The sequence below is a fragment of the Salmo trutta genome, chromosome 33, assembly GCF_901001165.1.
Source record: "Salmo trutta chromosome 33, fSalTru1.1, whole genome shotgun sequence".
In the NCBI taxonomy this organism is placed as follows: domain Eukaryota; kingdom Metazoa; phylum Chordata; class Actinopteri; order Salmoniformes; family Salmonidae; genus Salmo; species Salmo trutta.
Genome location: NC_042989.1, coordinates 33,103,969 through 33,119,332, shown reverse-complemented (window position 1 = coordinate 33,119,332; position 15,364 = coordinate 33,103,969). Strand labels below are relative to the sequence as shown.

The window sequence follows — 15,364 nt, the reverse complement described above, 5'->3', positions numbered from 1 at the left end:
GAAGCCTTAGGAAGTGCAAAATGACACCACAGACATTGTACTTTGAATAGGGATTAGATAGAAGAACTACAACTCACTTCTTGGTTGGATTTCTTCTCAGGTTTTTGCCTGCCATATGAGTTCTGTTATACTCACAGACATCATTCAAACAGTTTTAGAAACTTCAGAGTGTTTTCTATCCAAATCTACTAATAATATGCATATCCTACATTCTGAGCCTGAGTAGTAGGCAGTTTAATTTGGACACGTCATTCATCCGAATTTCCGAATACTGCCCCCTGTCGCTAAAAAGTTAATCCAAGGTCAATAGGTCTGGCCTCGAGGAATCTTTTTATTACATTGGAATATATTGAAATGCTATATGCCATTCTGTTAGAAGTACACCATGGCGATTACAGCCTGTTGCTTAGTATGATTCACATATATTTGTCTCAACTGTCCCACCAGAATACCACATTAAAGCTGTGGTGCGGAACATATTGTGCAGCGAGGCAGGACTCCACAGAGGTTAATGTACTCATCACAAAGACATGAAAGGTAGATTAGTAATGCGGTACTGCAATTACGGAATTGAATAATCATGGTGGTGCTGAAAGTCCACTGCCACAGGAGTCAATAAGCAGCTCATAAAAAAGGGGATATAATACTAGAAAAAGAAGAACACTTTATTGTCCATTATCTGAAATATCCATATTTCTGACTGGGTCGAACTTACACTTTCTTAGCTTGTATTGTGTCCTCCCATTATCAGGCAATTCCATTATATACAGTGTGAATCATCACTCTCCCTCATTTATCTCAGTATGTGAACTGTGAGCTTGCATTTGAATGAGTGGGGGGGGGGGGGGCTTGTTGCAGAGAATGCCAAGACCAATCTGTCATTTCGCTGTTGTCCAATGTACTCTGGGAACTGGCAGTGGGGCTTTTTAGTCATTCACACTGAATCACACGTCCCACGTGGAAAATATATAGCATGTGCGGTTCCGTCATGTGTGATTCCCATTTGCTTGGCTCTCCAGTGACTAACTCCTCCAGAGTCCAGGTGCCCCTGGCCTGCATGGGAGGGAATTAACTGGGATTGACAGGGAATCACTGGGAATAACTGGACATTACTATTATTATTACTGAGCTGAAATAAAGAACTGGCCAGGAATGGGTGGGATGGAACAGGGATGATCAGGATTGACTTGGGGTTTAGTGAACCTTGTGTACCGTGACCATGGGACGGCTCAGGATACAGGAAGACAAGAGTTCCCTTTGCCCTCCATTTTCCTTTTTCCATGAGCTGCCTAATGCATTGAGGATGAGGCTCATGGAGATAAGGATCAGCTTCCAGGAGTGGAAAATGAGATTGAGGGGTCGAGCATAAAAAGAGAATACACTCCCAGTGGGGCTCGCCTCTAAATTAAGGTTTCTCTACATTTGGCAGGTTGTATTTCTTCAACCCTGCTTATTTCTCTTGGCAAGAGAATTTGGTCAGAGAAAAAAGAGAGTACATGAAACCAAATATATATCATGATGTGTTGTTTGAGTTGAAGATCAAAATATTACACCATGACATCTCATAACAGTGAAACAGTGACTAGATTAGATTAGACATAGTCATATGAAATGGCCACTTACATACTACAGCTGAAATCATCTTTCTTAGTATTTCAGTCAATATGGCTGCGTTTACACAGGCAGCCTAATTCTGACCAATTAGTTTTTTTTTTTTAGATCAGAATTGGGCTGCCTGTGTAAACACAGCCTATTACATTCACACTGTAGGTATAGGCTATCCCACCAATATGTGTACTGTATGACACAGTCAGTGAAAACATATATCCTTTTATATTTCCCAAACAGTTAACATGACTATCACAGCAATAATTCCACACTTTTGACCAGTGACCATTCAAACTGGATTCAAACCTCCATGTTATTTCAGTAGAAGGGTTTCAGTGGTCTCATGCATCAACCAGACAACCTTTTCATTAAGGAGCTTGCCTCTGACAGGGCCTGACATTGGGAGGCACTTCAGAGGTGCTTATAAAGTTCAAGAGTTGCTTCTTTTACCTTCTCATTACCAGCCGCGGCACATTGAGAATTAATCAAGGCAGATTACACATGCAGATTGCCTGAACCCACGGTTGATTATACAAAATGTAATCAAATAGAAATGCTTCTTCTTTGTACAGTTGAGGCAGAGTGGCTGTGCTTATTGCAGGAATAATGGCTGCCAAGCACCTAAACACAATAAGTTGATTTCATTGTCAGTTAATACCTGATTTTGAAATTACCTTTCACTGTATATGATACCAAGGTGAATCTGTCCTTGTGTTTGATAAGCTTATTATGTGATAAACACCTAAAGATGTAGGATCTTAATTTGAGCCAGTCTGCTACAATTGGAAAATAATCCTGCGGCAACAGGAAATGTTAATTATTATGTGGATTATAAGTAATTGACATTTTTGTATGGATTGATACATTTTTCGTAAGGAAAATCAAGTCTAAAATGTCAAAAGTGGAAATTACAAACTTCAGAAGCATTTTTTTAAACCTCAAATACACAAATGTAAAATGTATTGCATTGCAGGACAGTTCTCCTGCAACAGGGTGATCAAAATAAGATCCTACATCTGTAGTTTAATTATTCTACCTACTTGTCTTGTCATGTATTGCACTGACATTACCATCCTTGCCTAAGATAATTACTATTTCTTGGGCGAGATTCTGAGAAACTGAAATTCTGAAAATGGAGGCCATCCACTGTAATTTTTCTGGATGTATGAATGACATCTCTGATGGGAAATATTGATTGTATGGGAGACGGTAACACAGAAACGTCATGGTTAGATACTGTGCCTTGGGAAAGTATTCATACTTTTTCCCTCATCAATCTACACACAATACCCCATAATGATAAGCACAACAGGCTTTAAGATACCTTTGCTAATTTATTAAAAATAAAAATGGAAACATCACATTTACATAAGTATTCAGACCCTTTACTCAGTACTTTGTTGAAGCACCTTTGATAGCGATTACAGCCTCAAGTCTTCTTGGGTATGACGCTAATAGCTTGGCACACCTGTATTTGGGAGTTTCTCCAATTATTCTCTGCAGGCTCTTTTAGGTTGGATGGGGAGCGTTGCTGCACAGCTATTTTCAGGTCTCTCCAGAGATGTTAGATCGGGTTCAAGTCCGGGCTCTGGCTGGGCCACTCAAGGACATTCAGAGACTTGTCCCAAAGCCACTCCTGCGTTGTCTTGGCTGTGTGCTTAGGGTCATTGTCCTGTTGGAAGGTGAACCTTCGCCCCAGTCTGAGGTCTCTCTGGACTTTGTTCCGTTCATCTTCCAGAAGGACAACCACTCCAGAAGGACAACCACTCCACCAATCAGGCCTTTATGGTAGAGTGGCCAAATGGAAGCCACTCCTCAGTAAAAAAGGCACATGACAGCCTGCTTGGAGTTTGCCAAAAGGCACCTAAAGACTGTCAGACCATGAGAACCAAGATTCTCTGGTCTGATGAAACCAAGATTGAACTCTTTGGCCTGAATGCCAAGATACCTAAGCGGCTAGATTAGTGCAGCATCAATTCTGTTACTTTGACTAGTTTGTGTACAGTTAGTACAGCTCAGTTGACAGAGTGCCAGACTGCAGATTTCAGGGCCCATATCCACATAGTCTCAGAGGAGGAGTGCTGGTCTCGGATCAGTTTTTTGCCTTTTAGAACATAACGAATTAGATGGGGGACCTGATCCTAGATCTACTACTCTACTCTGAGACACTTTTTGAATACAGTCCCAGAGTCATTAACAGGATGTGTACCAGTCCCTTTGCTGTTATGATCCGTCCCATTCCTCACATACCAAGTGCAAACAAGGACACTCCTCTAGAAGTCTATCATCTACATCTTTGGAAAGTATTCAGAACCCTTGACTTTTTTCACATTTTGTTACGTTACAGCCTTATTAAAAAATGTATGAAATAAATAAAAATCCTCAGCAATCTACACACAATACCCCATAATGACAAAGCAAAAACAGGTTTTTAGACATTTTAGCAAATGTATTAAAAATAAAAAACAGAAATACCTTATTTACATAAGTATTCAGACCCTTTGCTATGAGACTCGAAATTGAGCTCAGGTGCGTCTTGCTTCCATTGATCATCCTTGAGCTGTTTCTAAAACTTGATTGGAGTCCACCTGTGGTAAATTCAATTGATTGGACATGATTTGGAAAGGCACACACCTGTCTATATAAGGTCCCACAGTTGACAGTGCAAGTCAGGGCAAAAACAAAACCATGAGGTTCAAGGGGAATTGTCTGTATAGCTCCGAGACAGGATTGCGTCGAGGCACAGATCTGGGGAAGGGTACCAAAATATTTCTGCACCATTGAAGGTTTGGAACCTCCAAGACTCTTCCTAGAGCTGGCCGCCCAGCCAAACTGAGCAATCGGGGGAGAAGGGCCTTGGTGAGGGAGGTGACCAAGAACCCGATGGTCACTCTGACAGAGCTCTAGAGTTCCTCTGTGGAGATTGGAGAACCTTCCAGAAGGACAACCATCTCTACAGCACTCCACCAATCAGGCCTTTCTGGTAGAGTGGCCAGACAGAAGCCACTCCTCTGTAAAAGGCACATGACAGAGTGCTTGGAGTTTGCCAGAAGGCACCTAAAGACTCACAGACAATGAGAAACAACATTCAGCCCTTTGGCCTGAATGCCAAGTGTCACTTCTGGAGGAAACCTGCCACCATTCCTACGGTGAAGCATGGTGGTGGCAGCATCATGCTGTGGGGATGTTTTTCCGCGGCAGGAACTGGGAGACCAGCCAGGATCGAGGAAAAGATGAACGGAGCAAAATACAGAGAGATCTTGATGAAAACTTTCTCCAGAGCACTCAGGACCTCAGACTGGGGCGAAGGTTCACATTCCAACAAGACAACGATCCCAAGCACACAGCCAAGACAACGCAGGAGTTGCTTCAGGACAAGTCTTTGAATGTCCTTTAGTGGCCCAGCCAGAGCCCGAACTTGAACCTGATTGAACATCTCTGGAGAGACCTAGAAATAGCTGTGCAGCAACGCTCCCCATCCAACCTGAGCCTGAAAGGATCTGCAGAGAAGAATGGGAGAAACTCCTGAAATACAGGTGTGCCAAGCTTGTAGCATCATACCCAAGAAGACTTGAGGCTGTAATCGCTGCCGAAGGTGCTTCAACAAAGTTCTGAGTAAAGATTCTGAGTACTTATGTATATGTGATATATCCAGTTTTTTTTGTATGAATTAGCAACATTTAAAAAAATCCTGTTTTTGCTTTGTCAGTATGGGGTTTTGTGTGTAGATTGATTATGATTTTTTTTTAAATACATATTAGAATAAGGCTGTAACCTACTTATCGAATAGATTGTATGTTCTAGCTTTAGTTAGGTTTAAAATTGCAGCATTTTACCTCAGCCTCATGGCAAAAATGTGTAGAATAGCAGAAAATTTGCTTTAAAACATATATTATTTTGGGCCCAACCACATTTCTGCAGGCCCACCCACCAATGTATTTCTGCTTACCCTACTGGACTAATCTGATCCTGTTCCAGATGCACATCTTCACTCAACCCTCATGAAGCAATTTTTTATTTACACCTTGTTTAATATTGTTTAGCATGGCTGAGGTAGAGAGAGTGATCAGCAGGTGGTGATCACAGAGAGGTCTATAATGGTGAATGGCTTTTAACCAGTTGTTCTGGCTTGGGATGTGTCTAAAATGTCTCCTCTGCTTTAGCCAGCTTGTTGTTGTCTCACCAAACAATGATGTTGTGTTGTTGTAAACAGAAACAAACCCAGACTGGAGTACAGTATAGTGCATGTGGAAACTAACAGAGAAATTAGGTTATGCAGTGGCTCTAATGTATTTTGCTAGTGGTGTGCTGCACTGCCTGTTGATGTATTGATCCCTCACTCACCATGATGTTCCTGCCCTCCATCCTTCCCTCCCTTCCTCCCTCCCTTCTCTTTCCCCCTCCACAGCCAAAGGGCTTTCGAAGGTACTACAGCTCCCCACTGCTGATAACAGAGCAATTTGGCTGCATCAAAGAAGTCATGCCTATTGGTAAGCACACTTTCCCTTTGCCTTACAATACTCTAAAGACAAAGAAATGTCATTACAAACCAAGGTGCATGAACAGTGGAGAAAACTGAAGATGAAAAGACACTCAGCAATTCTTTATAAGACAATGGAAGTTTGCTTAAAAAATATATATTTGATTGTTGAAAGCAATGTGAGACAAGCCAAAGCGATTTATATAGGCCTGCTTTTCAAAATGTCAATACACTTACAGTAAATTGATGCACAACTAGATTGTCCTTGTCTGGCTGTTTTGACTGACATGAGCTTCTCTTCTCTGCTGTCTCTCCCCAGCTTGTGGCAGTAAAGTGGACCCTGTGTATGAAGCTCTCCGGTTTGGGACATCTCTGGCACAGAGGGACAAGAGGGCCAGTGGCTCCGAGTCCCCCCACAGGAATTCTGTAAGAACAACAACACAATCTATTACAGCTCAGTCGAGTAAAGGCTTAACTGAATGACAACAGAGACAGAATACAATATGGAATTTTGTTGTTGGGGGTGGGCAGGTGGAAGGTCATTGGAAGACTGTTACTGCAAAACAACAGGTGTGACACACAAGGTTTGAGGTGACAAACAGTACCAGTCAAACGTTTGGACACACCTACTCATTCCAGGGTTTTTCTTTATTTTGACTATTTTCTACATTGTATAATAATAGTGAAGACATTAAAACTATGAAATAACACGTATTGAATCATGTAGTAACCAAAAAAAGAGTTAAACAGATCAAAATATATTTTATTTTTGAGATTCTTCAAAGTATCCACCTTTTGCTTTGATGACAGCATTGCACATTCTTGGCATTCTCTCAAACAGCTTCATAAGGTAGTCAAAGTAGTCACCTGTAATGCATTTCATTTAACAGGTTTGACTTGTTAAAAGTTAATTGGTGGAATTTCTTTCCTCTTTCTTTCCTTCTTAATGCGTTTGAACCAATCAATTGTGTTGTGACAAGGTAAGGGTGGTATACAGAAGATAGCCCTATTTGGTAAAAGACCAAGTCCATATTATGGCAAGAACAGCTCAAATAAGCAAAGAGAAACGACAGTCCATCATTACTTTAAGACATGAAGGTCAGTCAATCTGGAAAATATCAAGGACTTTGAAAGTTTCTTCAAGTGCAGTTTCAGAATCCATCAAGCGCTATGATGAAACTGGCTCTCATGAGGACCACCACAGGAAAGGAAGACCCAGAGTTACCTCTGCTGTAGAGGATAAGTTCATTAGAATAACTGCACCTCAGATTGCAGCCCAAATAAATACTTCACAGTGTTCAAGTAACAGATACATCTCAACATCAACTTTTTAGAGGAGACTGCGTGAATCACGTCTTCATGGTCGAATTGCTGCAAATAATCCACTACTAAAGGACACCAATAAGAAGAGGAGACTGGCTTGGACCAAGAAACAAGAGCAATGGACATTAGACTGGTAGAAATCTGTCCTTTGGTCTGATGAGTCCAAATTGGAGATTTTTGTTTCCAACCGCCGTGTCTTTGTAAGACGCAGAGTAGGTGAACGGATGATCTCTGCATATGTGGTTCCCACTGTGAAGCATGGAGGAGGAGGTGTGATGATGTGGGGGTGCTTTGCTGGTGACACTGTCAGTGATTTCTTTAGAATTGAAGGCACACTTAACCAGCATGGCTACTACAGCATTCTGCAGCGATGCGCCATCAAATCTGGTTTGTGCTTAGTGGGACTATCATTTGTTTTTCAGCAGGACAATGACCCAATACACCTCCAGGCTGTGTAAGGGCTATTTGGTTTGGGATGAGTTGGACCGCAGAGTGAATGAAAAGCACCCGACAAGTTCTCAGCATATGTGGGAACTCCTTCAAGACTGTTGGATAAGCATTCCAGGTGAAGCTGGCTGAAAGAATGCCAATAGTGTACAAAGCTGTCATCAAGGCAAAGGGTGGCTACTTTGGAGAATCTCAAATATACTTTAAAATATATTTAGATTTTTTGAAACTTTTTTGGTTTTACATGATTCCATATGTGTTATTTCATGGTTTTGATGTCTTCACTATTATTCGACAATGTCCAAACTTTTGACTGGTACTGTATAAGTACTAATACACTAGATTTATGCCCATTGGTTGAAAGAAAGGAAAGGGATTATTGCACGAGTGAACTCATAGGTTAATCAGCAAGCGTGGTGGAATTGCCATGCTCATAGGCTGAAGTTAGGTGAATGACATTCTGCACGCTTGCTAATAGTAAAGGATGAGTAAAGACATGAAGCTATGCTGATGAGGTAACATTATGACACAACCATAGAAATACCTGATATGCTGATGAGTAACTACACTGAACAAAAATATAAACGCAACATATAAAGTGTTGGTCCCATGTTTCATGAGCTCCATACGCACAAAAAGCTTATTTCGCTAAAATGTTTACATCCCTGTTAGTGAGCATTTCTTCTTTGCCAAGATAATCCATCCAACTGACAGGTGTGGCATATCAAGAAGCTGATTTAACAGCATGATCATTATACAGGTGCACCTCGTGCTGGAGACAATGAAAGCCCACTTTAAAATGTGCAGTTTTGTCACACAACACAATGCAACAGATGTCTCAAGTTTTGAGGGAGCATGCAATTAGCATCCTGACTGCAGGAATGTCCACCAGAGCTGTTGCCAGAGAATTGAATGTTAATTTCTCTACCATAAGCTGCCTCCAATGTCGTTTTAGAGAATTTGGCATTATGTCCAACCTGCTTCACAAACGCAGACCACGTGTAACCACGCCAGCCCAGGATTTCCACATCCGGCTTCTTCACCTGAGTCAGTAAATATATTTGAGTATTTGATCATCGCTGTTATGCTATCGATACGTTTCAACTCAGATAGAAAAACTGTAATGAAACTACCTCATTAGCAATTCACCACCTGACTGTCATTTAAGGAACTACCTCATCAGCAACGTATAAAGATTAAGAACGAAATGAACTAATAGCTATGTCAGGCCAGTGGTTAGGCTACTAATATAATGGTCATTAAGCAGGTGATTTCAAAGTGTTTATAACACGTTGTTCTGGTTTTTGGTTTTACTTCTCTTTCGTCTTTGCCTACTGTGAGTGAATGAGTGTCGGAATGTAGGGCCGCAGTAGATAAGAAGAGACTGTGGCACCCAGGAAACCTGTTGGTGTGTCTGCGCTCCGGCACAGTTCTATGGCTGCTGTTATCCCAGCTTAATTAATTAGAGTTCGATCACTCCTTTTAACCTGGGGCCTGGGAGCATGGATGACGGGTCAAGTGAATACATCATATTCAGTTGGATTAATGGTATAGACGGGAGACTCATGCTAAAGTCTGGGCCAAGTGAGCTCTGTCTCTTACTTACAGCAATGAATGTGCAAAAAGGCAAAGTATAGATTGAAAAGCTACAGTAATGGTGTTGTTGTTGTATGCGCATGCCAGCTCTGCCTTGAGTAATGATAGTGTACTGAGATACAGCCACTGTGGAGTAAATATGACCAATAAAGGTGTACTCAGAAACAGCCACTGTGGTGTAAATATGACCAATAACGGTGTACTCAGATACACCCACAAAGGAATAAATATGACCAATAATGGTGTACTCAGATACAGCCACTGTGGAGTAAATATGACCAATAACGGTGTACTCAGATACAGCCACTGTGGTGTAAATATGACCAATAATGGTGTACTCAGATACAGCCACTGTGGAGTAAATATGACCAATAAATGTAAACTCAGATACAGCCACTGTGGAGTAAATATGACCAATAAATGTAAACTCAGATACAGCCACTGTGGAGTAAATATGACCAATAACGGTGTACTCAGATACAGCCACTGTGGAGTAAATATGACCAGTAAATGTAAACTCAGATACAGCCACTGTGGTGTAAATATGACCAATAACGGTGTACTCAGATACACCCACTGTGGAGTAAATATGACCAATACATGTAAACTCAGATACAGCCACTGTGGAGTAAATATGTCCAATAAATGTAAACTCAGATACAGCCACTGTGGTATAAATATGACCAATAACGGTGTACTCAGATACACCCACTGCAGAACATTAATAGACAAGAACAGCTCAAGGACAGAACTAGATCAATTAAAAAATGGCACACGTTGCCTACATATCAATACATACACACAAACTATCTAGGTCAAATAGGGGAGAGGTGTTACTTTATCTGTTTTTTTGGAACCAGGTTTGCTGTTAATTTGAGCAATATGAGATAGAAGGGAGTTCCATGCAATAATTGCTCTATATGATACTTCACGCTTTTTGAATTTCTTCTTGATTTTGAGACTGTGAAAATACCCCTGGTGGCATGTCTGGTGGGTGTAGATACAGCCACTGTGGAGTAATAAAGGTATACTCAGATACAGCCACTGTGGAGTAAATATGACCAATAAAGGTGTACTTGGATACAGCCATTGTGGAGTAAATATTACCAATAAAGGAAATCTATTCCAGGAAGAGATGATGATGATGAGGGGATTGAAATAATTATTCCAGGACAGATATCTGCTGAGCTTTTAGACAGAGAGGAGGACTTGAAGACTCAAACTGTAAACAATGCAGTCATTGCAAAAGAAAAAGGGAGCACCTCTCTACTCTCTGCTGCTTATCTGTGTAAATCTAATTTAAACTGTATCTGCGGCTTGAATCAGTCCTGGAAATTATGTCTTAAAACCACCAGGGAAGTCCTGCCAACTGCAGCTGCTATTTTTAAGCTGAAGTACCCGGAGCTTAAAAACTAGGACAATGGTTAGCATCAGTGATAGCAGAGGGTAAACTCAGTTCAACCACCTAGTTTGTTTACCAGTACATCCCTGGTAAGGATAAGATAGGATGAACTTTAATGTCCCCGAAGGGAAAATAGTCTTAGACACACAGTAGTGCTGCATACAAAATAGACACTGTATATTCTACACTCAACATAATACATAAGTTGCACGTTAAACTTGTCATACACATTGTATACTTTTCGCATAGGTTACAATGATAATTGGCAACTATTTAGAACATCTACAGTACTGCTTTGGTGGGTTCATATGTTGTTATGATTCCTTCAACTGTTGCCCAGTCATAATATTAGTCAATGTTTTTGTGCTCTGTTGAGCAGCGTTTGTAAATTCAAGATAACATCAAAGTTTTTTTGGTGGTCCTAAATCTAGACCACCCTCTACGATTTCTAGGAAATGTGTCACAAACATTAAAGAGATTTAACAGGATCTTAAGCACTTTGTCATATGGTACGAATTGCAGGAAAAAGTACAAATTGGAACAAAATAAGGACGTAACATATCATAAGAAATGGATGACGTTGTACACAATTTTCGGGGACCCATTTTGACTCGTGAGTGCTACTTCAAAACTACTAGCTACTACAAAAACTCTGCTGCATCACTTTAAAGATCAGAAATGTGTGTGTGTGGTCTAGGTATCTAGCTACTATAGGATCTGAATGACTGGCAACAATCTGTCAGTTAGATGTAATGCTCTCTATCTGCTCCCACAGACCAGTGACTTAGCCCAGGTTCCAGAGGAGGACGACGCTCACAGCAGTCGACATGAACTCACCAGGAAGCACAGTGATAATGGTGAGTACTGTACACGTTGTACCAAGAGGCAGCCATCAGTCACTAAGAGGCAGCCATCAGTCACTAAGAGGCAGCCATCAGTCACTAATAGGCAGCCATCAGTCACTAAGAGGCAGCCATCAGTCACTAAGAGGCAGCCATCAGTCACTAAGAGGGAGCCATCAGTCACTAAGAGGCAGCCATCAGTCACTAAGAGGCAGCCATCGGTCACTAAGAGGCAGCCATCAGTCACTAAGAGGCAGCTATCAGTGACACTTGGAAATGCACTTCTGTTATGCATAGACTTTATGAATGAAACATTACTGACTGCTCAATGGCATGTCTATAACCTTATATGCCAGATCCTTGATCTAAATTTCAGTTGATTCACTGAATGTAATGGATGCTCACTGAATGTAATGGATGCTCACTGAATGTAATGGATACTCACTGAATGTAATGGATGCCGACTGAATGTAATGGATGCCGACTGAATGTAATGGATTACGACTGAATGTAATGGAAGCCGACTGAATGTAATGGATGCCGACTGAATGTAATGGATGCCGACTGAATGTAATGGATTCTCAGTTCTATGTACTGTAAGATCTCAAAGAGGAAGAGTAATACGCCTATTGCCCTGACCTTTTGCGTGCAGTAGCATTGACCCAGGACAATGAAGTTGTAGAAGGGACACTGGTTGAAGTAGACCTCACATTTTTTACAATTTTACATTTTAGTCATTTAGCAGACGCTCTTATCCAGAGCGACTCACAGAAGTGAATGCATACATTTCATTTCATACATTTATTTTCTGTGCTGGCCCCCCGTGGGAATTGAACCCACAACCCTGGCGTTGCAAACACCACGCTCACCCAACCGAGCTACAGGGAAGGCTAAAATGCCTTTAGAAGCTCCACAAAAACAATATCTGACCCCTGAGGATTGAGGAAGGGTAACCTTCTTCTGTGTTCCTCTCTACTTGCCACATGTAGAGACTGTAATTACTCCCCAATCCTACTTGAATATCTGGACAGTGCTCACTAAGAAGAGGAAAATATGGGACAGATTCCAGTATGGGAATCTGTCCCATTAGTAATCCCATCTAAATACTCTATGGCTTTCTGAAATGATGTATTTGTTTATGAAATAGCTTTTCTATCACAGCTTGTACTGTAAAAATAAATACTTATGTTTATTCCAGGACGTTCAGTATAAAAATAAATATTTTGGTTTATTCCAGGACGTTCAGTAGATGAAATCCCACTGCTATTGAGATTCATCCAAGCTTTGCTGTCTTGTTTATGATTGTCAAAGTGTTGATAGCTTTAGTGTTGTCTTTGATAATTGAAGTATTTGTCATTGATTTGGGGTGATTTACTGAATGTTTTGACATTTTCCAGTGTTCACATCGCTTGAGAATGGGACGGAGCCCATTCCCTATTGCCACGTAGCTGAGAGGAAACCTGATGATTCACCGGTAAGGAACACAAACACTTACAGTATAGTAACCAGACTACCTCTAACTCCGAGGAGGGCAGCGGAGAGAAAAGTTCAAGTTCCACACAGACTTTTTCCTACTGTGAATTACATTAGTGTTACTCATTTAATTCCCGCCCAAGCATATCAGTGGAATGCTAAGGGAGTTACAGATCTTTTTTAAATTAGTAACTGTGTGATTGTGTGTTGAACTCATCCAGGACGCCCCTGAACACCCAGATGCTTTGAGACAACAGGGTCAGTAGAGAGAGAAAAGGGTACAGTATGGCAGCTGAGGGTGTGACAAATGACCAGTCTGTCTTGTCTTACACAGGCGGAACAGAGTAGAACACACCAACCATCATTTTAATACTGTTTTATGAGGTCACAAATAATGTCTCTTGCGAGGCGCCTGCCTCATCTACTGTACAGTTCCGTTGTCTTGGGCGATGCGCTCTTTCATGACAGAACACAAATGCATTGAGAAAGACTGCTGGCACATAGAACACAGGTAGAAGTAAACACAGCAAGAGCTGTTCATGACAAATCATAATAACTTCTGATCTGGAAATGGAAAATGCAAAGTTATTGTTCTTCAGTGGAGCCCAGTGACTGATTATTTTCTCAGTCCTTATTGTTTGTGTGTGCTGCAGAAATGTCTCTTAACCCACGGCTATCCTTAGTCTATTGCCCATTTGTCCTGCGGACTAACACATTGACATAAAGTCTAAGGATAGCACAAACTGCTCTGGAGACAAATGAGCTCTGGGCTTAGTAACGTTGGTGTCATCCCAAGTTGAAACATGCATTGTCTATAATGGGTAGGGCTTGGACCTACCCAAAAGAGGAGCAGTGTGAAAATCCTATCAATAACTAGCTTCTAAACTTAGATTTCATCATGTCACAATTAGTGTATGGCGAGGAAGAGAACTGACATGAGGCATTAGCTTTTGTTGTCTATTGGCCGGCCCTGAGCAAATCATAGCTCTGGACTAAAGGATGTCCTGAGATATTGTACAGTATTCTATTGAAAGCCTCTGAGAACTGTGTCTGTGCTGTGCGTGCTGGTGGGCTGTACTCTACTCTGTGCCTTCAGCCTGAGACCTGATCCTGAGCCAGTTCTTACTGTGTGGGTGTCCATCAGCATGCTACTTACTATTGGCCAGACTCCCATCACTACTTACTTTCCCAGGAGTTAGGAGAAAAACGTATCTCCCTTACAGACAAATTATACCCTTGCCTCGGTCACTGACACACACACAGATATGAATAGGCTCTGACCCTGATGTTTATATCTCCAGCTCCGGTCTGTGCAATATTTATTTTCTGTGCATAGCCTGACACGTTACAAAACTAGTGCAAACTCCATACTGTTCCCTGTAGTGTAATATCGATTAGCAAATCTCAGACAGATTTATTTTGCCCTCTCTCTGGCTTCTACGGTGGTAGAATGAAAAAAATACTTGTATAAGAAATGCCGTATTCATGTTCCCAGAACATGTTTCATATTTGTAATATTTCTAGCCTGCCTCTATCATTCATTTTACATGTTTATCCTTAATGTCATCTTTGGAAATGACCAAAAACACAAAGTACAGAGAAACACAAAGATATACAAGCAAACATGCATGTGAATGTGTACACACACACACACGCGCCCACGCACACACGCGCCCACGCGCGCACACACACACTATGCGATCTCTCCTGGCCAGCTCGCTGAAACATGTAAAGTGGTATTTTCCGCCACTCTTATCTGGCTGAGCTTAGCACAGCTGGGAGGATGTCATTTGTTCGTCTGAAGGCAGGTCTATAAAAGCAGCCTGGCACCCAAACACAAGGACACACAGACACAGGCTCTACAGGATAATGAGCAGAGGAATGAACCACACGCTGCAGGAGCAGATTGTCCCGTGTTGCCTCTTGTCCTATCTGAAATGAGAGACACAAATTACTAGCTGGCCTATTCAAATGTACAGCCCATTTAATGTCCTAAATTCCAAACCAACCAACAACTGTTCCTTGCACATCTTACATCCCCTTGTCTTAACCAACACCTGTTCCCTGGACATCTTACGTCCCCATGTCTTGAACCAACAAGACCTGTTCCCTGGACATTTTATGTCCCCATTTCTTGAATGATTGCGAAGTAATCAAATGGCGTGTACATTGTTTTCTTACACTGATTTGTGA

At 41.4% G+C, this 15,364-nt stretch overlaps 1 protein-coding gene across 4 annotated transcripts in view; it reads left to right on the top strand.

The window, feature by feature from the left end:
* Positions 1–15,364, top strand: part of stac (SH3 and cysteine rich domain) — a 48,083-nt gene that overhangs the window by 19,761 nt on the left and 12,958 nt on the right. For all 4 annotated transcript variants that reach the window (XM_029730667.1, XM_029730666.1, XM_029730668.1 and 1 more), the window contains 4 exons: positions 6,017–6,098; positions 6,408–6,514; positions 11,632–11,713; positions 13,096–13,172. In XM_029730667.1, coding sequence (XP_029586527.1) covers positions 6,017–6,098; positions 6,408–6,514; positions 11,632–11,713; positions 13,096–13,172 — 348 coding nt within the window. The remainder of the gene's footprint in view (positions 1–6,016; positions 6,099–6,407; positions 6,515–11,631; positions 11,714–13,095; positions 13,173–15,364) is intronic.